The 26,412-nt window shown below is 37.0% G+C and overlaps 1 protein-coding gene across 1 annotated transcript in view; it reads left to right on the top strand.

The window, feature by feature from the left end:
- Positions 1-553: 553 nt before the first annotated feature.
- Positions 554-26,412, top strand: part of LOC148940998 (small ribosomal subunit protein uS11A) — a 36,007-nt gene continuing 10,148 nt past the window's right edge. The window contains exons 1-2 of the mRNA XM_089105420.1: positions 554-633; positions 26,165-26,320. Of these exons, the coding sequence (XP_088961546.1) occupies positions 26,172-26,320 (149 nt within the window). The 5' untranslated portion in view covers positions 554-633; positions 26,165-26,171. The remainder of the gene's footprint in view (positions 634-26,164; positions 26,321-26,412) is intronic.

Here is a 26,412-nt window from a genome sequence, read left to right as displayed (position 1 = left end):
AATTATGATTCATTGTGCTCTAAAAATTGAAAGTAATATTAGGTTACCTAAAAACCTGTTTTTCCATGCTATTTTGAAAAACTACTTTCACAAAAGTTTGATTGGCAACTTAGCTTTCGGAATCGTCCGTAAAACGTTAAATAAAAACAGACTGTAGGTGTTTGTAGTTCTTTGGTTGGTCAAAATATAGAGACCCGTTTTCACAAGAATGGGAGATGAAATAATTTTAACTCTTCCCCCTTTTCCTTGTGAAAACAAACTTTTATTAAAAAAGTAGTGTATTTCCCCATCTAGTTCTGTTCCGGTCTCATGGCATAGTTGAACTAGTGTTCTTCGTGAGGTTCAACAAGAGATGGATGAGAGGAAGAAACAGGCAGTAATATACTCTGTTAAAATAATACAGCAAGAAAACACAGGTTTGCGTGAATGTGAGCCTGGCTTTCATCTAGATCACATCCATATAAAATGGGCTGCTTTTTTTTTTTTTTTATCAACATATTTGAACAGCCCGAAATTGTTTAAGAACTCAGGTTGAACTCAAAATATTTACGGCCGGCAACGTGCTTAATGTTTACTGAAGAAAAGAATTTTAAAAGCTAAATATTTAAGCTGGGATAAATAAAAGTTTATCAGGTAGCATCGTTTAAATTTCAAATTAATTAGTAAATTTCCCTTGACTACTGTCTTCCAATGTCAAATTATTGTGCTTAGCTAAAATCTCCAAGATTTAAAATAAGGCATACATAGATTCTAGTTGGCAATAAACCTCAAAAGTTGACATAAAATATATTGTGAAAATGCTGTCTTAAATAGCTTTAATGGGAAAATGATACTTTCAGGAATAATTTTGAAGTCTAATGTCCTTTGGAAGGTGTCCTTGTGCTCCCATTGCTACTCCTTCACTATTATTAAGGCATAGGAAATTGTGTGGTAAAATTCCAGGTCAATATCTACCTAATCATATTATTGAGTTAGGAATAAAGTGAATACACCATTCGATGCCTTTTTTATGCTGATTACGAATATAATAAGCATTTCTATCAAAAATGAATTTCAGCCCCCCCCCCCTATATAGGCTATACCTAACCTAACCCTTAATTGTGATATTTAGGGGGGGGGGGGCTGAAACTCATTTCCGATAGAATTGCTTATTAAATTTGTAATCAGCATAAAAAAGGCATCAAATGGTGTATTCACTTTAGTCCTAACTCAATAATATGATTTGGTAGATAGGGTAAGACACCCAGTAGTCAGACACTAATCACTTTGAAAACTTTTTGACATTTAAACTACTCTAATTACTGTATTATACCACCTAGAAACTTAATTTTTGTATCAAAAAATTTCTGAAGAATTTCTGAATAAGTAGGTTACTAATTCAAATAGGTTCACTTGTACAGTGCTCCCTATTTTTGAATTTACTAACAAGGGACAATTCTGCCTAACTTCGGACATACAAACAGCTCATTGTAAATTGGTTATTAAAATAGTATAAAAGATTCTGTCTGAGAATAGGCAGGTGGCTAACTACTGGGTGTCTTACCCTATTTACCAAATTCCACTCTAGCTACTTTTGGCTATCCTATCTTAGAAAGTGGCTAGGTTTGGAAAATGAAATTTTCAGGGATGGGTCTACAGACTAAAGTGTGTCCTGGGAAGGTGTTTTGAAGTACCTACCTCCACTTCTTCTCCTTCTAGAGGGTCCTGACCTTTGATGACCTTTATAAATCTATGTGTTATAAAAGTGAAACTTGCAAAATAGATCTTTGGCTTAAATGAAGTACAACCAAATTGTTTTCAGCTTCACAACTTTGCTCAATCTCAATTTATAAGGGTTTACAGATATGAAAATGCATTTCCTAAATTTTGATAAAAAACATTGAAATGGCTTAAAATTCTGCTCAAATAACAGGAATTGCATTTTCAAAACTAAAGCCAGAGAAAAGGAGAAACTAAAAAATTTTGCTTTGTCAAAATTTCAATAGGTAACCCCTTTTCAAGATAGCCAAAAGTAGCTAAAGTAGAACTTTACCATTTGTGTACATCTAAACCTGTCATCTGTGCAATCTTCTAAACTTAGAAACACAGAAAAATTTGAGGTAATAGCACAGTATAATAACACCTCCCCAGTGGCCTAGGCTACCCAAACAGTGCTTAATCTTGGACAAACTGTATATTTGAGAGCTTCAAGGTCCTCCAGACCTGTAGTGCTTTTGAGTTGATGACTCTCAGTCAAACCTCCACTGCTAGTTCTCCTACTCCTTGTCAAGCTGGTGTTCATAAGACTGGATTACTGGAGTTCTTCAATTCATTCCATTGGTGTTTTACTCTTCTTGAAAAAATACATTTGACAGATTCTTGATATGGAGCTTAATTTCGGTAGCTTCTTTGAGTGTCCTCTTGTGAGATGATGGCTGGTACTGTGGCTGACCTCGAAGATGGTAAAGTTTCGCTTTTCGAGTTTATAAGTCAGCCTCATATCACTACGCAGCCATTTGTAGACAAGGGTAGCCAACTTGAGCTCCTTGAGAGGGTTCTTGTATGAAGCATATTTTAGGCTTTTCATGTACTCTGTTGCTTGTATCTGAACATTTTGATGAGCCTGACATCTTTCCAGTAAGAAGGACCAGCTGGGCACATGCCAAAATAAAGATGGGGTCTAACAAGAGCCTTAAAAATGTTTATGAATATTGTTGCCTCAGCTATTGATGGTCCTTTTTAATAGGCTAAGGATAGGATTTGCTTGGGAGACAACAATTTGGATAGGGCTGTGGAACCTCAACCTTTCATTAATGATCACACTGAAGTCCCTTTCTTCTTCTCTATTCACTAGATGGTCCTTTATACTAGTGATTGGGTTTAAAATTGAGTAGGTAGCCATTGGGTTATTAGGTCCAAGGTGTACACATACAGTATTTGCCTGTATAGGATTGGAGAAGCCAGTTTTGAGTCCAATTCAGTTGTCATGCTCAAAATCCCCTGGTCCTGCTTCATCTCTGCCTTTGTCACTGTATGGCAGCAATCTCTTGGTATTTTTCTTCTGAATCTTTGGCTTTTTGGCAGGAGCTGCTTTCTTGCTTTTCTTGAGATCCTTCTTCTCTTTTTTTGCCTTCCTTTTGTTTTCAGCAGCTTGGATTGAGTCTTTCACTGGTGTAGAATACTCCAGGCTTCCTGCCTGTCTTTCTGTTTGTAGCTTCCCTTCTTGACAGGTGTATAATATCTTCTGGCACAACAAATGAGGTTGAATGGGTTGTAGCACTGGGACTTTGGCTCAACTGAAGCTCTTGCAGATCTGTTAAATTTTTGTCAACAGTGGCAAACTGATTTCCTGGCTCAGTAGTGTCTTCTCATCACAAAGCAGAAAGAAAGTCAGACTCTTGCCACACTCCAGCATTCAGCAGGAAAATTCCAGGCTTTGAGAATCCACTAGTGATGTTAGTATGAGAGAAGGCCTTAGGAAAAGCAACCCCCCAGTAATTCACCAATCTCATATTCTATCACAGCTTGACCAGGGTGAAGTCTCAACCAGTTCTCCATTGCCTGTGACCTGTAAGTCTTTAAAGGTCCATAAACCAAAACATTGAGACTGCAACCTGGATGATGTGCATGGTTGGAATGTAAGCAAATGTATTTGCTTATCTTTGGCCAATGAAACTGCATTGTAACTGGTGCAACTTTCATGATTGTCAATCAGAATCAAGACAGGATTCTTAGGAGATGGGTGGACATGAAATACAAAGTGCTCCAAATGCAGCAAAAACAGATCCTTTGTCATCCAAGCATTTCCAGGCTTGTCACTTGCTATTCCAGCAGTCTGTGGGGGGGGGGGGGCTCCATCAAGAAGCCTTTCTACAAAACATGCTCATGGGAAAATCAGAAAGGTTGGAATAAATCATTCCATGGCATTTATAGTGCCCACCATGGTCACCAGCTTTCATCTCTCTTGGGAAGTCATAGCACCAAGCTGCTTTACTCCCTTTAGGCTCAGCACTTTTTGCCACTTGGTCTGGACATTTGTGAGACCAGTCTCATTGAGGTTGAAGATCTGGTTAGCAGGGAACTTGTATTTTGAATACAACTCTCCAAGATTCCTGTAAAAGGTGTCAACACAGTTGAAACCAAGATTTCTCTGGATACTTGTAGGTTCTGGCCTTCAAAGCAAAATTGACAGATGCTTTCTAAGAAAGCCACACAGCCAGTCTTTGCCTGCAGAATTTTCTGTGTCCCAGCTTGATAGATATGCAAGTCCATTTTGTTTTGCCATAAGCCAAGCAAGCTCTCTGGCTCTCTTCCTGGAGAGACCATAGTGCATTTGGGCTGTTTGAAGGATGTACTCTTCAAGTTGAAGGTCCTGCTCACTTGTAAATACTTGCCTGTTGTCATAGGTGGGAGTGTAACTAAACTCTCCTTTTTCTTCATCTGTTCCATTATGAAACCCCATGGTGTATCTGCTAAGAGTTGACTGCTTTACATTTGTTAACTTCAGCAGCTGCTCAAAGTGGCATCTCATTAAGGTGAGCTTGTACTGCTTAAGTTCTTTTAAGTTTACATTTATATACATATTACATATATATATATATATATATATAGGTAAGATTTAAATTTAATTAAATGCTTAGAATGTATGGGGTTTATGATTGAATATAGTTTTATGGAATATATAAATAATGTAGGATTTTGTATGATGTAACAAAAAACAAATATAGTTTAGATTTGAAGTATTTGAGACTTGGATTGTAGGGTTTAGATTTGAATTAGTGAAGTTTATTTTATGAAAAAAAAATTAGTAAATTTTAGGGAATGCAGAAACATTATAGGATTTATGAATTTTTAGATTGTTGGTTTTATATTTGAAGTCATTTTTTTATGAAGTCATTGTTGAGGGGGATACAATTCACCTAAATTGTGAAATACTTGATTTTTGGGAGTTTTTTTTAGGATTGTTGTAGCTACCTAATAATGCAAGGCCCAGCAAGAGTAGAAAAACAAAAGAAAGAAGTCAACATAAGACAAGAAGCATACTCTCGAAAGTTCTCTAGGCTAAAGCAAGCAAGAGTACCCTAGGACACAACAAACTTGAACCTGTCCCAGTGTACCCAAGAACACATGTCCCAGAGTACTCTAACAGTACAAACTTACGAAAAAAAATTAGATCAGCCACTAGATGGCAGAAGAAAACAACAAAATTTATACCATCAAAAAGCTCATAAATTTCTCTATCTAATGGGTTATCAGCAATTTTCTAGAAGCTGCTTACCTAAGAGTACCATAGAATTTTGCAAAGCAAAAATATTTTTCAAAAATCACATAAAAATTCTTACCTAAATTTTGTGATAGAAAGTTGCATGTGTGACCTTTATACTACATCCACAGATGGTCCAAAAGATGGCGTTTGAGGTGTGAGTAGTGGCAGATTTTTAGCTTGAAGTGTTCTGTCAAAAGTACATGTGTCTTGATGTACCTGTGTCCCAATGTACCTGACTTTCCCCTACAGTTCCCTGTGGTACCCCATCCATTACTATGGACTCTTAGCTTGCAGTTAGTGAAGAAATTTATTAGCCAGTCTATAAGGGATGAGGTGATACCAGCAGCAGATAATTTTGAGTGTAGTCAACTATGGGGCACCTTGTCAAATGCCTTGGCAATGTCTAGCAGTAGTACTACCAGTACTAGGTCTCTGAAGAAATGAGAGAAATATATTTTATCATAATCTACAATGCCTACTTATGGCACAATATATCAACTATTACTTTTTTATGTAATAAAAATGTGCCTACTTATTTTGTGTAAACAGGATAAGATTGCCAACAAAACTAATATTTTAGTTTTGAGGGCCCCTTCACCTACAATAGGTTTTTTTTTACTCTCTTCTCTCATTTTGGAAAATTATTAGTGTGATGGATACAATTTTGAATGATACAAAACAAGGATTAAAAGTAGCCAAGGGTAAAGAAAAAAATATGTCAAAAGATGGGTACTTAAACCCTATCTTTGAGTTTTTTACCTGTACTAGTCACATAACCAGCTGTCTCAAAAGTTTCAGGATTATTTTCTGTTGCTGTATAGACATTTTAAGCTTTTTAAATAAATAAAAAAGTGATTGTATCACACATTTGGGCTCAGTAAAGACAAGAGGTGTACCAGATTCTAAATTCTATGATAGTTGACAAGTTTATACATGCTAAAAAGACTTGAGCTGTTTCCCAGTTTCTAATAAATTGTTGATGTACATGCTAGTTATTAATTTTAGTACTATGGATAAGGATGAGAATGATGTTTTGAAAAGATTAAGCAACCTAAGCTGTTGCAAGGCAAGAAATGCTGATTTGCTACATCCATAGCTACTGAAATTGTATTTCTTTGTCCTTACTTTAAAATGGTGCCTTACTCCTAAAAAAGTTATTTAAGAATTATTGGCCATTAAATATAACCTCAGGTTTTTTTTTTGCCAACTGCTCAGTGCTTGGGTCAACAAAGCAACCATCTATCATAGGCAGCACAATAGTACTGCCTAAGTAAAGAACAGTGTGGGCACAATGTATTATTTATTTTTTTATTTTTCTTCCCCATACCCGGGCACTTTGTATCAAAGGATTTGTCATAGAAACTTCGAAAAGAGCTCATTTAATTGGAAATTGGAGTGGCTAGTGCCCTTTTTAATAGTCAAAAGTGATTAGAGGGCAACTAGCCTCCCCCCCCCCCCCGCCCATCATTCCCCCAAACATATCCAATCAAAATTTTGAGATAGCCATCTTGTTCAGATTAGTTGATTTCCAGATAGAAAATATCTTTTTGAGGAGGACACTCCCCCAGAACCCTCAGGGAAAGGGTTTCAAGCATACCTGAGGGTATGCCCTGAGGGCATATAAAAACAATGTTGGCACAATGTATCATTTATTATTTTTTTCCTTTAGAGCAGGGCACTCCATATGGAAGGGGTCATTGTAGAAAGTTCAAAAGGGGCTCATTCAATTGGAAATCAAGAGTTCTAGTGCCCTTTTAAATAGTTGAAAGTGGTTGGAGGGCAACTAGACCCCCCCTCCCCCACGCCTATCATTCCCCCAAACACATCCAATCAAAATTTTGAGATAGCCATTTTGTTCAGCATAATTGATTTTGAGATAGAAAATATGTTTTTGAGGAGGACACTCCCACATACCATCAGGGCAAGGGTTTTAAGTTATGCCCTGGGGGTATATAAGGTTTTTATAGAAGGCATTGTCATAGAAACTTCAAATAAAGCTCATTTGATTGGAAATTCAAAGGGCTAGTGCCCTTTTTAATAGTCAAAAGTGATTGGAGGGCAACTAGCCCCCCCCATGCTCATCAGTCCCCCAAACACATCTAATAAAAATTTTGAGATAGCCATTTTGTTCAGCATAGTTGATTTCCAGATAGAATATATATTTTTGAGGAGGACACTCCCCCACAGCCCTCATAGCAAGGGTTTTAAGTTATGTCCTGGGTGCATATAAGGTTTTTATAGAAGGCATTGTCATAGAAATTTCAAATAAGGATCATTTGATTGGAAATTCAAAGAGCTAGTGCCTATTTTTAATAGTCAAAAGTGATTGGAGGGCGACTAGCCCCCCCCCCACGGCCATCATTCCCCCAAGCACATACACTCAAAATTTTGAGGTAGCCATTTTGTTCAGCATAGTTGATTTCCAGATTGAAAATATTTTTTGAGGAGGACACTCCCCCAAAACCCTCAGGTCAAGGGTTATAAGTTATGCCCTGGGGGTATGTAAGGTTTTTATTTACATCTTTGTTGTAGAAACTTGAAAAAGGGCTCATTTGATTTGAAATTCAAAGGGCTAGTACCCTTCTTAATAATCAAAAGTGATTTGAGGGCAACTAACCCCCCTCTCATGCCCAACTTTTCCCCAATCACATCCTATCAAAATTTTTAGATAGCCATTTTATTCAACGTAGTTGAAAGTTTTGGAAATTAGGTCTTTAAGGATGACAACCCCTGCCCCACAGCCCTCAGGGGAAGGGTTGTAAGTTATGACCTGGGGGTATATAAAGTTTTTATAGAAAGTGTTGTCATAGAAACTTCAAAAGGGGCTCATTCGATTGGAAATCGAGAGTTCTAGTTCCTTTTTAATAGTCGAAAGTGATTGGAGGGCAACTAGACTCCCCCCCCCCCCACGCCCATCATTCCCCCAAACACATCCAATCTAAATTTTGAGATAGCCATTTTGTTCAGCATAGTTGATTTTGAAATAGAAAATATGTTTTTAAGGAGGACACTCCCCCAAAACCCTCAGGGCAAGGGTTTTAAGTTATGCCCTGGGGACATATAAGGTTTTTATAGAAGGTTTTGTTGTAGGAACTTGAAAAAGGGCTCATTTGATTTGAAATTCATAGGACTAGTACTCATCTTAATAGTCGAAAGTGATTTAAGGGCAACTAACACCCCTCTCACACCCACCTTTTCCCCAATCTCATGCACTCAAAATTTTTCGATAGCCATTTTATTCTCCGTAGTTGAAAGTTTTTGAAATTAGGTCTTTAAGGGTGGCAACCCCTGCCCCACAGCCCTCAGGGCAAGGGTTGTAAGTTATGACCTGGGGGTATATAAAGTTTTTATTTAAAGTGTTGTCATAGAAACTTCAAAAGGGGCTCATTTGATTGGAAATTAAAAATTCTAGTTCCCTTTTTAATAGTCAAAAGTGATTGGAGGGCAACTAGACCCCCCCCCCGCACGCCCATCATTCCCCCAAACACATCCAATCAAAATTTTGAGGTAGCCATTGTTCAGCATAGTTGATTTCCAGATAGAAAAATATTTTTTTGAGGAGGACACTCCCCCACAACCCTCAGTGCAAGGATTTTAAGCTATATTGAAATCTTTGTTGTAGAAACTTGAAAAAGGGCTCATTTTATTTGAAATTCAAAGGGCTAGTACCCTTTTTAATAGTCAAAAGTGATTTGAGGGCAACTAATCTCCCTCTCACGCCCACCTTTTCCCCAATCACATCCCATCAAAATTTTTAGATAGCCATTTTATTCAACGTAATTGAAAGTTTTGGAAATTCGATCTGTGAGGAAGAAAATCCCTCCCTCCACAACTATCAGGGCAGGGATTATAAATTAGTCCCTGGGGGCACATAAGGTTTTTACTTACAGCATTTTCATAAAATCTCCAAAAGGATTCATTCGATTGGAAAGTGAAATTGCTAGTATCCTTTTTAATCGTCAAAAGTGATTGGAGAGCGACTAATACCCCTCTCATGCCCACCATTTTACCAAACACATCCAATCAAAAATTTGAGATATCCATTGTGTTCAACATAGTTGAACGTTCTGGAAATTAGGTCTTTTAGGATGATAACCCCCTCAGAGCCCTCAGTGCAAGGGTTGTAAGTTATGCCCTAGGGGGCATATAAAGTTTTTATTGAAAGCGTTGTTGTAGAAACTTCAAAAGGGCTCATTCAATTGGAAATTGAAAGGGCTTGGGCCTTTTTTAATAGTTGAAAATGATTGGATAGCAACTAACGCTCCCTTCATGCCCACCATTTTTCTAAACAGCTCCCGTTAAGATATGGAGATTTCAACTTGGTTCAACGAAGAGGAACGTTCTTAAAAATATGTGATTCAGGTTAATAACCCCCCCATATTCCTCTTTGCACGGATTTTAAGTTATGATCTGGGGGATTGTAAGGATTTTATAGAAAGTTGTTGCATAAATCATAGGCAGTGTGGTTGTGCTGCCTAAGTAAAGAATGGGGACATTCAAGAACAAGACAAGGAACAGGGACTAAGTAAAGAGGAGGACACTCCCCCACAACCCTCCAGGCAAGGGTTTTAAGTTATGCCATGGGGGCATATAAAAACAATGTTGGCACAATATATTATTTATTAATTTTTTCCATTAGAACAAGGCACTTTGTATCAAAGAAGTTGTTTTAGAAACTTCAAAAAGGGCTCATTCAATCGGAAATTGGAGTGGCTTGTGCCCTTTTTAATAGTCAAAGTGATGGGAAGGTGACCAACACCCCTTCCATGCCCACCATTTCCTGAAATACGTCCAGTCAAAATTTTGAGATAGCCATTTTGTTCAGCATAGTTGATTTCCAGATAGAAATTATGTTTTTGAGGAGGACAGTGTCCCACAGCCCTTAGGGCAAGGGCTGTAAGTTGTGCCCTGGGGGCGTATAAGGTTTTTATTGAAGGCATTGTCATAGAAACTTAAAAAAAGGCTCATTCAATTGGAAATTCAAAGGGCTAGTGCCCATTTAATAGTCAAAAGTGATTAGAGGGCAACTATCCCACCTCTCACGCCCACATTTTCCCCAGACACATCTAATTTAAACTTTGAGATAGCCATTTTATTCAACGTAGTTTTAAGTTCTGGAAATTAGGTCTTTGAGGATGACAACCACTCCTCAGGGTAAGGTTTGCAAATTATGCCCAGGGGGCATATAAGGTTTTTATATAATGCATTGTCATAGAACCCAAAGGGCTCATTCAATTGGAATTTGAAAGGGCTAGTGCCTTTTTTAATACTTGAAAGTGATTGGATAGCAACTAACGCCCCTCATGCCCACTATTTTCCCAAATACATCCAATCAAATTTTTGAGATATCCATTTTGTTCAACATAGTGGAAAGTTCTGGAAATTAGGTCTTTTAGGATGATAACCCCCTCAGAGCCCTCGGTGCAAGGGTTGTAAGTTATGCCTTGGGGGCATATAAAGTTCTTATTGAAAGCGTTGTTGTAGAAACTTCAAAAGGGCTCATTGAATTGGAAATTGAAAGGGCTTGTGCCTTTTTTAATATTTGAAAGTGATAGGATAGCAACTAACACCCCTCTCACGCCCACCATTTTCCAAAACACATCCAATCAAAACTTTGAGATATCCATTTTATTCAACATAGTTGAACATTTTCGAAATTGGGTCTTTTAGGATGATAACCCCCTCAGAGCCCTCAGTGCAAGGGTTGTAAGTTATGCCCTGGGGGCATATAAGGTTTATATAGAAAGTTGTTGTATAAATCACAGGCAGTGAACTCTTTATGTCCACCATTTCCCCAAAAACATTCAATCAAAGTTTAGAGATAGCCATTTTGTTCAACATAGTTGAAAGTTCTGGAAATTATGTATTTAAGGATGACAAACCCCTCAGAGCCCCAAGGGCAAAGGTTGTAAGTTCTGCCCTGGGGCCATATAAGGTTTTTATTGAAGGCATTGTCATAGAAACTTCAAAAAAACTCTTTTGATTGGAAATTTAAAGGGCTAGTGCCCTTTTTAATAGTCAAGTGATTGAAGGGCAACTAGCCCCCCCCCCACCACCACGGCCATCATTCCCCCAAGCACATCCAATCAAAATCTTGAGGAGGACATTCCCCCACAACCTTCAGGGCAAGGGTTATAAGTTATGCCCTGGGGGCATATAAGGTTTTAATTGAAATATTTGTCGTAGAAACTTTAAAAGGGGCTCATTCGATTTAAAATTAAAGGGCTAGTACCCTTTTTAATAGTCAAAAGTGATTTGAGGGCAACTAACCCCCCTCTCACACCCACCTTTTCCCCAATCACATCCAATCAAAATTAGATAGCCATTTTATTCAATGTAGTTGAAAGTTTTGGAAATTAGGTCTTTAAGGATGACAACCCTTCCCCCACCACTCTCAGGGCAAGGGTTTTAAGTTACGCCCTGGGGGCATATAAAGTTTTTATTGAAAGCTTTGTCATAGAAACTTCAAAAGGGCTCATTCAATTGGAAATTGAAAGGGCTAGTGCCTTTTTTAATAGTTGAAAGTGATTGGATGGCAACTAACACCCTTCATGCCCACTATTTTTCCAAACACATCCAATCAAAATTTTTAGATATCCATTTTGTTCAACATAGTTGAAGGTTCTGGAAATTAGGTCTCTTAGGATGATAACCCCCTCAGAGCCCTCAGTGCAAGGGTTTTAAGTTATGCCCTGGGGGCATATAAAGTTTTTATTGAAAGTGTTGTTGTAGAAACTTCAAAAGGGTTATGCCCTGAGGGCATGTAAGGTTTATATAGAAAGTTGTTGTATAAATCATAGGCAGTATGATCATGCTGCCTAATTAAAGAACGGTGACACTCAAGAACAAGACAAGGAACAGGGACTAAGTAAAGAGGAGGACACTCCTCCACAACCCTCCAGGCAAGGGTTTTAAGTTATGCCTTGGGGGCATATAATAACAATGTTGGCACAATATATTATTTATTAATTTTTTCCATTAGAACAAGGCACTTTGTATTGAAGAAGTTGTCGTAGAAACTTCAAAAAGGGCTCACTCGATAGAAAGATGAAAGGGCTACTGCCTTTTTTAATAGCTGAAAGTTATTGGATAGCAACTAACGCCCATCTCACGCCCACCCTTTCCCCAAACACATCCAATCGAAATTGTGAGATAGCCATTTTGTTCAATGTAGTTGAAAGTTCTTGAAATTAGGTTTTTTAGGATGATAACCCCCTCAGTGCAAGGGTTGTAAGTTATGCCCTTGGGGCATATAAAGTTTATATAGAAAGTTGTTATAGAAATTTCAAAAAGGGCTCATTTGATTGGAAATTGAAATTGCCCTTTTCAATAGTCAAAAGTGAGTGGAGAATAACTAACCCCCCTCTTACGCCCACCATTTCCCCAATATCATTCAATCATAGTTTAGATATAGATTTTGTTCAACGTAGTTGAAAGTTCTAGAAACTATGTATTTAAGGATGACAAACACCCCAGAGCCCCAAGGGCAAAGGTTTTAAGTTCTGCCCTGGGGGCATATAAGGTTTTTATAGATAGAGTTGTTGTAAAACTGCAAAAGGGACCATTCAATTGGAAATTGAGAGGGCTAGTGCCCTTTGTAATAGTTGAAAGTTATTGGAAGGTAACTAACACCCCTCTCACGCCAACCATTCCCTGAAACCCATCAAATCAAAATTTTCAGATAGCAATTTTTTTCAACTTATTAGGAAATTCAGGAAGTAAGTTCTCTGAGGATGACACCCCCCCAGCCCTCAGGGCAAGGATTGTAATTTATGCCCTGGGGGTATATAAGATTTGTATTGAAAGTTTTGTCGTAGAAACTTCAAAAGGGCTCATTTGATTGTAAATTTAAAGGGCTAGGGCCATTTTTAATAGTCGAAAGTGATTGGAGAGCAACTGCCTCCCCTCTTATGCCCACCATTTCCCCAAATACATCCAATTAAAATTTTGAGATAGCCATTTTGTTTAACGTAGTTGAAAGTTCTGGAAATTTGGCCTTACAGGCTGACAACCACCCTAACAGACCTTAGGGTAAGGGTTGTAATTTATGCCCTGGTGGCATATAAGGTGTTTTTAGAAAGCGTTGTCGTTTCCAAAAGGGCTCATTTGATTTGAAATCAAAAGGTCTAGTGCCCTTTTTAATAGTCGAATGTGATTGGAAGGCTTGACATTTTTATAGTAAAGATCAATGTGGGTATACTGTATTATTTGTTTTTGTTGTGGTTTAGACCAGAGCACTTTGTATCAAAGGAGTTGTTGTGGTTTAGACCAGAGCACTTTGTATCAAAGGAGTTGTTGTGGTTTAGACCAGAGCACTTTGTATCAAAGGAGTTGTTGTGGGAGCTTTGAAAAGGGCTCATTTGATTGAAAATAGAAAGGACTGATGCCCTTTTTAATAGTCAAAAGTGATTGGAGGGCAACTAATCCCCCTTCCACTCCCACCCTCCCATTTGCCCATTATGTTTTAAAACTAAATTTTGCCTTAAGATTAAATCAAAATTCACTGTGATAATTCTAATTACCAATAAGGCATCTCAGCAGTATTCAAGAACGACTGAGGGTATTATGTTCAAACTTTTGGGGCTACTTCTGCTCTTAAAATTTAACCAAATTAAAATAGCATAAGTGTATCCAAGCTATCAACGAAAGTAAACAGATTTTTCTGCAAATGGTAAAAAGATTTCCATTTCAGGTCAACTAGAGGAGGTATGAAGCTAAATTAAACAGTACTATTTGTGTCCGGATTTTTAAAAGGGTGTATGTTAAAAATTGCTGAAAATTTTTCTCCAGCATACAAATAGCAGGCCAAACTATAAAGCCTTTAAAAACGAAAAGATTTAAAGTATTATTTTCTTTTTCCCTGAAAAGACTATGTCAATATAAGACAAACAGAAATTAATTAAAAAAAAACTTTTTCCACAAAATAAGTGCTTCAAAGAAAAGTAAAGAACTTCATTAAACAAAAAATGAGCAAAAATAAAATCAAATAAACTAGCAAGTGTGAAACTACCACAAATCAGCATTGATAAATAAATGAAACCCAAAACAAACAGAAATTACAGTAAATAACCAAGTCAAACTCAAAATGAGGAGAAATTAACATAAGTTTGGCGCAAAACCCATATGGCTTCCCAAGGCCAGAACAAAATTTGCACTTTACTGAAAAAATACAAATGAATGTGCATTGTCAGTTTAGTACACATATACTGATAATTAGTAATCAAAATGTTAATATTATTTGATTTACTAAAGTTATAAAAGTAAAAACATTTTTATATTTTTCAGTAAACTGCAAATTTTGTTCTGACCTTAAAAAAGCATAGGGGTTTTGCGCCCAACTAATGTTAATTTCTGCTCGTTTTGGGATTCACTCGGTTATTTATTGGAATTTCTTTTTGTTTTGGGTTTCATTTATGTATCGATGCTGATTTGTGGTAGTTTCAAGCTTGGTAGATTATTTGATATTTATTTTTGCTTGTTTTTTGTTTAATGGAGTTCTTTACTTTTCTTTGAAAAACTTATTTTGTGGAAAAGTTTTTTTTTAATTAATCAATAAATAAGGCCAGTCCAACATAGTACTAGGTCTAATAGAATCATTTAAGCTGGCCTGGTGGATGCAGTTGGGCTGTGGAATAACTAGAATAAAGATAATCTTATAAATGAAGTCCTCTTGAAAAAGTCAAAATCTTTCAATTGTGTCTTCAAGCAAACTGATTCAAGATGTCAAAGGCCATGAAATAACTTTTTGCTTTTGTTGTCAAAGTTGGACCCATTCTTTTTGCTTTTGTTGTCAAAGTTGGACCCATTCTTTTTGCTTTTGTTGTCAAAGTTGGACCCATTCTTTTTGCTCCAATTTTGTGTGAAGTATATATTTTGATGGACCAGGGAACTAAGTAATATGGATTAAAGGATAATGTTTTATTGCCTAAAACAGCCTATGCTAGTGCAGCTAAATCATAAATACAGTTGACTCAGCACTCCAACAAATATAAATATATATCCATAATGTAAATAAATAGATTCATAAACCAAATATCAAATACCTTCTAGAGTGTTCTCATTAAAATCCTGAGTAAAATAAGTGACAAATTGAAAAGATATCTCTCATTAATAGAAGGTAGTAAACAGTTAAGTGCAGGTAATTCTGTTTTTTGTAGAGTCAAGTGTTAGTTCTACCCTTACAGTCAACAAGATTGGGCTGTAACTCACAGCGAGTATGAGAGTACAAACATTTCTACCTTAAATTGCACTTGCTAGCAATAAGCAATTGTCCAAATCAGTAAATCAGCACCAGCAGTCGTCAACAGATCTCAAATTGGGATGTTGAATAATTATATCCAAGTATATGTCTTCTTCTTGAAAAAGCACCTGGGATCCTAAACAGACTCTTCTTCTTCTATTTCACAGCAGGTGGGCTTTTCAGTTGATACTATTTAGCCCTTTTCCTTTTGCTTCACTCTGTGGGCTACAGAGCTACTAGCTTGGTTGTCTCTTATTTATTAGATATTGTCAAATATCTTTCAGTAGATCTTTCGTCTCTAGGAGTTCAAATATAAGATGATAGATATCGATTTCTGTGCTCTGTGTGCAGGTTTAGTCGGCTGATAGTGAGATTTTGTGGTGTTTGAAGCACTTTAACAGTTTACAATGCAAGGTATGCTGTGCAGACGTCAGCATATTACATTCATATAGGCAGTGGTCAAATGTTTAATTATTTATAATACAATACCTGCCGAGAGGGGACAGGGTAACTGAACCACTTGGATTAGGAGACTGATACGAAAATACAAGAACGTCTAGTCTATTTGTTCCAGAACGAATTCTATGATAAATTTTAGAAAAATACTTATTGGGAAAGGGGGAAAGAGTAGGATTTTTCTTATTAAACATAATATCTGATAGTCTCCATCGGTAAATATCTCTAATGGGGATTGGTCTCCCACTTGGCTGGTCTATATTTATAGCATTTTTTGCTATTTCTTCAACCTGATGATTACCACTTATACCAGAGTGGCTAGGAATATACTGAAGATAAGTTCTTATGCTGCTTGAAGCAAGATTATCTATAATACTAAAACAATGATAAGTGTCAATATCCAGCTTATACTGAGGAGCTGAAGACAGCAACTCAAAGCTTGATAAAGAGTCAGAATAAACTACAATATTATTTGAATTAGCAATCAAGGGTTTATTTTCCATAAGGTGTTCTAGTACCATGATTATGGCATTTAACTCTGCAGACATTATAGATACATTATTATACAATCTCTCACCCATTGCAATTTTCAGGTGAGGAAGGAAGGCACCATTTGCTACCTTCTCATTCATTTTGGACCCATCAACAAAGATTTGGAAATGGTTTTTATAAGTAATTATTTAAAAAAAACTACGTTTTCTAAAGAGTTAAAGAGGCTGAGTTACAAGGTCGAACCTTAAAACGTACAGGGATTAGGAGGCACAGTTAGGGGGCTGCCGCCCCCAAACCTCGCTTTCGCAGCCTTTAAATAAAAAAAAAAAAGTTTTTTTAAACTGAAAGTAAGGAGCGACATTAAATCTTAAAACGAACAGAAATTATTCCGTATGTGAAAGAGGCTGTGCCCTCCTCAACGCCTCGCTCTTTACGCTAAAGTTTTTATTGTTTAAAAAAAGAGTTGTGAGAAAGTCAAACTTTAGCGTAAAGAGCGAGGCGTTGAGGAGGGCACAGCTCTTTCACATACGGAATAATTTCTGTTCGTTTTAAGATTTAATGTCGCTCCTTACTTTCAGTTTAAAAAACTTTTTTTTATTTAAAGGCTGCGAAAGCGGGAGTTTGGGGGCGGCAGCCCCCAACTGTGCCTCCTAATCCCTGTACGTTTTAAGGTTCGACCTTGTAACTCAGCCTCTTTAACTCTTTAGAAAACGTAGTATTTTTCAAATAATTTCTGCACGTTTTTGTACAGTTTATTACTTATTATTGCTTGACTAACTGTTAGACGATTGTGTATTATTCTTTTCTTTCTCGACAGGGTGTTTTAAGGGTCGACCTTGTAACTCAGCCTTTTTAACTCTTTAGAAAACATAATTTTTTTCAAATAATTTAAAAAAGAAAATGAGTTTTTTTTTTAATTTAAATTCAGTATATAAAAAATTCGATCTAACGTTGAATCGAACTCGGATTTTCCGTCTGATAGCCAGGAGTCTCACCTCTACACTAAAGAGACATAAATGGAATTGTTTTTTAGTAAGGTGATGAACCTTTTTGACGCAAGCAAAACTTGATATTTGGTTTTTGGAAAACAGGGAAGGAGTGATCAGATTGAGCTGAAATTTCTAGGATAAGCTCCCAGGCCCCAGGAAAACTTATCCTCCAAGTTTCAGCCCGATCAGACAACGTTAAAGGGGGGTTGTGGTGGGAAAAATTAACATGGGCTAATATAGGAAAACAAGGTTTTTCGTAAATGTAAATTCGGGGGATAATTTTTTCGGTCTGAAAATATCAAAAGGCCCTAACTGGTCGAATTCTGCTTCGAATGAGTCCTCATTCAACCGGATCCGTGGCCAACTGTGGCCTGTAGGCGTGGCTAAGAAAAAAAAAGAAATGATGAATTTTAAGTGGCTATATTTGGTTTTTTGAAAACAGGGAAGGAGTGATCGGATTGAGCTGAAATTTCGTGGATAAGCTCCCGGGCCCTAGGAAAGCTTAACCTCTAAATTTCAGCCCAATCGGACAACGTTAAAGGGGGCTGTGGTGGGAGGGTCCAAACTTCCGGCCCAGTTTACCCCATGAAGATAAAGTCGGAGGAGGATGAAATTTTGCAAGTTTCTTAGTTTGAGCTTGGGCTACAACCGCCGTCTCTCTGCGACCTCTAGGACCTGAAATCGCTTAACATTGTGGTGGGTCGCCTCTTTATAGAGGCACAAGTGTGCCTCCTTGATTGTATTAAGTTCAGCAATTTTTTTCTGGACAAAAGCGATTGGGGTTAAATCTTTAGTCCACTTTGAGAAATCAGTATTTATTATGGGGATTGACCAATTCCATGGAGGGGATTGGGGGAAAGTAGGTGCAATAGACATTGCGGGTACAGGGAACCTATTCTGAATATTAGTATACTCATCTGCAGTGACTCTATACATGACTAAATTTCTTAACCAATTATTTAGGGTGTTTGAGCTAATTGATTCAATTTTGGTAAGATGTTTTATCAGGAGAAAGCTATGTCTCTCCCTTATTGCTGTTTATCCAATCTCCATAAGCAGAAACTTGGTGCTTGTGGGTTTCCTAAGACCAAATATGAGACATATTATATTGTTTTGTATTGTTTAAATTTTTCTCATCTGGGTCTTTGCACATGCACCATAGACAATGAGCCCATAGTCAATATGGGGTCTTATATGGGATTTATAGAACTGGAGTAAGGTTTTCTCCTTGCAGCACCAGGGTGTGGAAAGAAGTCTTTAGTATCTTTCTATAGTTTTTCTATAGCATTAGTTTTTATATTAGCATTTAGTTTTTCTATAGCATCTTTTTATTGTATTTGAAATGTGGAGGTGGAAATTAAGCTTTTGGTCAAGCATGAGACCAAGGTAATTAATATGATTATCTTCTGGAATAGTTGTTCCATTTAGAGATAATCTTACATTAACATGGTTTCGCTTTCGGTGAAATTGGATTATTTTTGACTTGGTAGGTGCAATGGGTAGGTCTGAATGTTGAGAGAATTTTTCAAATTGGAAAAGTGACTTTTGCAGCTTTGACTGTGCAATCTCAAAGGTGTTGCCAGATGACCATAGTACCAGATCATCAGCATATTGTAGATTCATGTGGGGGAGGTTCTTGTCCCAGAGATATAGGAGATATATAGAGATATAGGGCAAAGAGGAAGCAGCTGAGGACTGCTCCCTGAGGAATGCCTTTGGTTATTGTCTTTTGGGGTGAAGAGGCTGTACCTACACAAACAATGAAACTTTGCAATTCTATTAAAGATTTTATAAAAGATATTAGCTTGGGGGGTAGTCCAAGGTTTGCAAGTTTAATTAAAAGGATTTGGTGGCTCACATTGTCATATACCCCTTCAAAGTCTAGGAAAGTTGGAACTAGGACGTTTTTTTGTGAATGATTCATTTATTGCATTTGTTAACAATTTGAAAGCATCTGTTGAGGAATGGTGTTTCCTGAAGCCAGTTTGAGTGTGAGGGATCATATTATTTTTTTCAACAAACCAGAGGAGTCGGCAATAGATCATTTTCTCAATTATTTTCCCCATCACAGGAGTAATCATTATGGGCCTATAAGACTCAGGGTTACTTTTGGGCTTATTTATCTGTAGGATTGGTAGGAGGGATGAACATTTCCAGATAGTGGGGAATATCGATCAAGCCCAAGCATAATTACAACAACTTAGAATTTTCTGTTTGTATGAAGGGGTGAGATTCTTTATTCATGTAGGGTGTATATTATCATAGCTGCTGCTAGTCTTGGTCCTAATATGATGTATTGCATTATTCATTTCCTGGATTGAAAATGGACTGGTTATATACTCGGATCCTGGGCAAGGTTGGTAACTTGGGTTCATAGGAATTGGGGGCATTTTGCTACAATTATTTGATGTTAACTTATTAACAAAAAGAGGGGCAAATAGCTTAGCTTTTTCATTATCATTGTCATCATGGGTATTATTATGTATAAGCTCATACAGGAGTGGGTTGGGGGAAGTCTTTTTGCCACAGATGTGGCTTATGACTTTATGTATAATTGGCTCATGTGCTTCTCTGGAGAGATTATTTGCAAAATTATTCCAGTAATTATATTTAGCATTTATTATGGTCTTTTTTAGATTAGATTCTGCTTGTAATTTTTTTAAATTAGTAGAAGGTAATGGTTTTTTTTAAGAATGTTTTCTAAGCTGCCTTTTTTGCTCTCCCTATCTGTTGGAAATAATTTGTACTGCATGCATTGGGACTGTGTTTTGTGAATGGTTGACAGGGTGTGTTTCATTGGGATAGTATGATTATCTTTATCTATTAGTAAAGATGACAAAACTTAAGAATGTGTGTCAGCTGTTGCATTTGAAATGCATGAATTTTGGGTGAAACTTGTAATTTCATCATTTAGCTTATTTTGGAACAAAGGCCAATTTGCTTTAGTGTTGATATATTTGGAGGTATGTGATAGGGTCTCAGCAGGTTCGTTTAGGGAGCAAACTATGGCAAAGTGGTCAGTACATAGACTATCAATTTTATTTATATAAATTTTATTCAAAATATTTAAAGACACAATTTGTAGGTCAATTGTAGATAAACTGCCACTTTTGGGGTTGAAATATGTATTCATGTTTGGAGGGGTAGCAACAGCTAATTCATTATTATTTGAAATCATACGCTCAATGAACTTACAAGCTTTATTTGCTGGTTTAGTCCCCCACAAAAGGCTGTGGGCATTAAAGTCGCCAAAAATAATGATATTTTTCAACATATTAGAATTATTTATATAGCTGAAAAAATCCATGACATCTGTAATTTGGCCATTAGGGTTATAAAAGCCTAATACGTAAGTTTTTGTATTATTCAGCCAAACACTGATACCAATTGCAACAACATCCTTTGCAAAATCTGGAAAGTTGATGCCACAGAATTTTATATTATTTTTAACTATTAAAGCTACTCCACCTCCTTTTCTCTCTGATGATCTATCCTTTCTCAGGATAGTGTATCCCAGTGACTTAATCTGTTGATTTTGGGTTAAATGAGTTTCCTGGAGGCAAGCAGTATTGATGGAATTATTATTCATAAAAGATATTAATTCATTTAACTTTTTTTCTGTAAATGATTTTCTGTATTCCACTGGAGTATTGATATGTGTTGTGTTGTTGATTTACTTTTGATATGACAGTGTATCAATGTTCAGCTTTGTTAATAGTAAAGCAAGATCTTTTTTTTGCTTGAATGATCATATGATTAGGGATGTAAATTTTTGCTAATTCAGCAATGATTTTTGTTTTCTGTTGTTGTTGTATATTCATGGCCTGAACTGCATTGCAGTTTAGAATGAATAAGCATATATTTGGGGTTTGCATGTTTGGTTGTGTATCCAGTTTGTCAGCTAAGGGACTAATTCCTGGTAGTGTTTCTGGTTTGTTTTTCGTTGGGAGGGGGTGCCAGGCTGACCTAATCTCACTAGGCAAGAAGGCTTGTTGGTCTGGTGATTCTTTTTGATAGAGATGCGAGCTAGGGGGATTAATGGATGATGTTTCGCAAGAGGTATTTGGTGCATTGGGAGTGTTTGACTTGTGGGTTTTATTTGATTTCAATATGGGTTTTATTTGGTGTGATTGGGTAGCATTTGCTTCCATAGCCACAAAAGGGTATGGAATGGCCTTCTCTGTTGCTATTTGGAGTGTTAGTGCTCTTTTCTTATATGCAGGGCATTGTGATTTATTGGTCGATTCATGTGGGCCTTTACAATTGATACATGTAGGCTGAGTGTTGTTGCAAGTTGTCAACTCTTTAGGATGGGAGCCTTTACAATTACTACAGGCTAGGAGAATTTCATTGCATTTATTTGTTGTGTGTCCCAGTTTCAGACACTTCTGACACTGGATAGGCTCTGGCTTGTGTTCCTTGTGCGGTTTGATTTGCCCAAATAGGAATAACTTTTTTGGGATATTAATTTTTTCCTTCAGTGTAAATAAGAAAGATCTACTTGTTTTTAATCCATTTGAGTAAGGTTTACCCAGTTGAGTGACATGTTCTACAGGGACTGTGTTACCAGCTCTATCTGAGAGCCCTTCTTTTAACTCCTGAATTGGTATTTTTAAGGGAACATTATATACTACTATTTTTGTCGGGGATTGTTTTAGGTTCCATTTAGATGAATTGATTGGGGTATTCAGGAGAGATTTTAGATTAAATAATATATCTACTGATTTCTGATCATGGGCAGCTATTAGTAAAGATCCATCACGGTGAATGTTAAGAGAAAACATTGATTTTAACATTTTGAAAATTGGAACCCTTATTGTAGTAATATTTGTTATTTCAAAGGGGGTATTAGGAGTAATTTTGAGGTAAATGCCTAAGTTTTGGGAAGGAGAAACTTGGACAGGGGGAGGGGAAATACTTTTGATATTTGTGATAGAGAGCTTGACCAGCCAAGATGGGGCAAAAATGGATCAATTTCATTAGTATTTAGGATGGGATCCAGAGGGACTTTTTTAGGGGGAGTTCTTTGCATTGCCTATTGGAATAAGCTTTAAGCTAAACAGGAAAAGATAGTAATATGATACAAGACTGTCTGCACTCTACTATGGGGAAAACTTCACCATCCACAAGAGAAAACACCACAGTTTGGCCCTGAGGAGGATTTTGAGCACAATTGGTTTGGTACAACTACTGATAAATCGAGACAATAATTCACAAGAAATTTATTTTTAAATTTCTTAAAATGTTGCTGTTGTGTTCACAGACTCCTTTCGGCTTTTGACTGCACTTTTCTTCTTTTTCATTAGAAATCACTTGGACTCTATCATTTGGTGCCTTTCTGGCTTCCAAGTTGGTAGATTCTCCTCCATGGCATTAAATTTATGTTCTTCCAGGGGGAGGGGGAGAAAACTAAATTGGCTTTTTCATACAGGCCAAACAAGGGAAGCATAGGGTCCTGCTACCATTTCCCTTCAATTTAAGAGTAAACTCGGCAGGTACCTCTATGGCTCTTGCGACAGGACCCTCCCTTTTTTCTGCTTGTCAACCCTTCTTTAAATTTACGATACTTTGGAAGAAGTCACTCACTCAAAGAACATCTAAATTCATTAACACATCAATTGCGTCTCTGTAAAAACTTCTTTTAAATGGAGACTGGGAAGGAAGCATCCACAATCAGGTTAATATCTAGTGGAAGTTGCAAATTTTTGGATAGGGCATGCAGTTTATAAATTCCAGGAGTACTTGCAGTTCATTCAAAAAGAAGGTATTGCAAAGTTTCCTCAGTCAATTTGCAGAGTCTACAATTTCGATCACTATACGGCTTCCATATGAATTCTTATCTCCTCAGTATTACTGCTAAGTTTTATATTTTGAGGCAGACCAGATTTATTTCAGGCTCTTTGAAAATTGGAGCCAAAGCAGGAGGAGGATTTCTATAAGGATGGCGGTTTCTAATTGCATCTCTAAGTGCTATTGAATAATTTTGAGCAAGCTGTGGGTTGATTGACTTTGCAGTCTCTTCAGCAAGAATGTCCACTTTTTTGTTATAGTGGATGCCTATATGGATAGGAAATATGCTGGAAAGCCACTGCTATGTCAATCTTATGTAGAGAAATAAGCTGTTCCTCTTATCTCCTGCAAATCAGTGTCCTGTGCGTTCCAGGTTAAGGTTTTCATTAGTTTACGAGCAGTCCGAGAATCCGAGAAGATTGCTACTTTGCTGAAATGGGGAGGTATATTTTGCACCGTCTTTAGTGATTCAACTATTGCTGCCAGTTCAGCCGTCAAAACTGAGGAGTTCAATGGGAGAGGCTTTTGAATGGACAGAGAGGTGTGTGGAATTTTACTGTTGCAGCAGATTTATTCCCTACTAGGGATCCATCAGTATAAATGTGCATATGATCTTTAAACTCTATAGCCTTTTTTCTTAAGAATTCAGCCATAATTAGTTGATGTGGGATATTCTCCTTTTTGTCTTGTATAAGCTTTAGGCTGACAATTGATTGGCAAAACTTCCATGGAGGAGGGAACTTAAAAGAATCAACCTGAATTTTATCTAATGACCAGTTTCGACAGAGTGCTGAAAAAGCTTGTCATGGTGCGATTCCGATTTGATTCTGCTGCCTAGCGCTCCCATGACAAAGAGTGAAAATGGAGTGCCGCTCCCCATAGGCTTGGATCCTGGTATAATATTTAACAGTGGCTTTGGCTATTCTCTCACTTATAGGGACAACTCCTGCTAGTTTCCTGGTACAATCACTAGAAGTGTATGGGTACAGCCAAGAGCGCCATGTTCTGGATAGTTTCCAATTTCGACGTGTTTTTTTTATTGGTATGGCCATAAGCAACTATCCCATACTCCATTTTTGGCCTTATATATTGTTTGTAAAAAGTTCCCAATGCAGCTGGTGAGTTTCCCCATTTTGTAGAGGCGGGTCTTTTTAGAATTACAATCCTTTTCAGGCAGACTTCTTTCATCGCCTTTACTTGTTTATTTTAAGTCCATTGATGGTCTAATTTCAATCCCAGTAATCTGCACTTGCACTCTACTATGCTATTGACACTAAATGCTATTGCAATTTCATATTGTCTCAAGTTGTCATCCAATTGCAAAAAGTGGGATAGCATGGTAGCCATTTTATTTGGCAGTTTTCATGGCCTAGTGAAATTTGTTGGCAGCTTTTGGCATTTTGTTGAGGTCTGCTAAAGGCTGCTTTGGAACTTTTTGCATACCTGTCTGTCATATTGGTTGTTTGTCAGTGCTGGATGTCAAGTTGGGCATGCTTGCTCCAGATATATTTCTACATAGCTGCAATATGCTATCAACCTAAGATGATGGAAAAATTGGCACTCCCCAGCTGCAACAAAATCTGGTAGACTTGTGTTGTTACATCAACGATGTTCGAACATACATTGCTTGAGCATAGTCTCCCCCACTGTATAAGACTGACAAGAGCCTTATAAAAAGGTTTAGGGAAAACCTACTAAGTTTCAATCAGGAAGTCTGCTTCTAGAGAGAGAAAGTCATGACAGTTTTATAAGGGATTTGTGCAGCCCCAGCTCAACATTACTTGTGCATAGCTTCTTTGCTGAGCATGGCTGACAAGACAGTTAAAAAAGAAGATTCAGAGACAAACTACTGAGTTTTACCAGGAGGAATGTTGCTTCTAGAGGGAAAAGCATGACAAAGTTTTATAAGGGGTTTGTGCTCTTCCCACTAAATATTGCTTGAGTATGGCTTCTTGATTGTGTAAGGCTGACAAGGCCCTTATCAAAAAGGTTCAAAGTAAATCCACTAAGTTTGATAATGAGGTTGTAGCCTATAGATAGGGAAAACGAATGAAAAAGTTTCATAGGTGCAGTCCTAGCTCAATGTTATTTGATTGTAGTTTCCCCACCATATCAGACTGACAAGATTCAAATATAAAAAACTCAGGGTCAAACTACCAAGTATGGTCAGGAGGACCATTGCTTATAGAGAGGAAAAAGCCATGGCAAAGTTTAACAAGAGATTTGCACTGTCTTAGGCTTGACAACACCCCTATACAAAAGGTTCATATACAAACTACTGAGTTTCAACAAAAGGAATATAGGTTGTATAGTCGGTAAAATCATAATAATGCTTTACAAGGAATTTTTGCAGTCCTAGCTCAGCATTGACTTAGGTACGCTTCTTTACATTACAAGGCTGACAAGAATTTTATAGAAGGTTCTGAGACAAACCATGTTTGATCTAGAGACTATAGCTTGTAGATAGGGAAAAGAGTTGACAAAGTTTTGCAGGGGGCCTAGCTCAGCATTGCCTGAAAATAGTTTTCCCTCTGTATAAGGGTAGCAAGATCCTTATAACAAACCACTAAGTTTAATCAGAAGGACTTCAGCTTGTAGAGAGGGAAAAGTCATTACAAATTTTACAAAATACCCTTAAAAGTATTTTTCGCTGAAAATACCCCAGAAAAGTATTTTGTAAAAAGTAGGTGGGTGGGAGAGATTCTTCTTTCCCTATATATATATATATATATATATATATATATATATATATATATATATATATATATATATATATATAATTTTAAAAACACATTTTTATTCTGTAATTTAAATTTTGAAATATTCAATCAAGCATTGAAGGGATAATGCTCAATGAAAAAAAAGGTTTAAATTTAATGTACTATCCTTACTCAAACTATTTGGATTTATTGTTGTTTTTTTTCCCTTTGTCTTATTATTTCCCTCTTATAGGTGAAAGATGGCCCCACGTAAAGGAAAGGTTCAAAAAGAGGAAGTTCAAGTTTCTCTTGGCCCCCAAGTTAGGGATGGAGAGACAGTTTTTGGAGTTGCACATATTTTTGCCAGTTTCAATGATACTTTCGTTCATGTAACAGATCTTTCTGGCAGGTGAGTAAAATCTATTTTAGTGTTAAGATTTACATTTTAATATTAATTTTTACAAAAAAGTAGGGGAAAATAATTTTTTACAACAAAAGATA

This window comes from Artemia sp. Qi Xiang Cuo, chromosome 19 (genome assembly GCF_049724085.1).
Source record: "Artemia sp. Qi Xiang Cuo chromosome 19, ASM4972408v1, whole genome shotgun sequence".
Lineage (NCBI taxonomy): Eukaryota > Metazoa > Arthropoda > Branchiopoda > Anostraca > Artemiidae > Artemia > Artemia sp. Qi Xiang Cuo.
The sequence above is the reverse complement of the archived record's forward strand: the minus strand, read 5'-3'. Positions and strand labels throughout refer to the sequence as shown.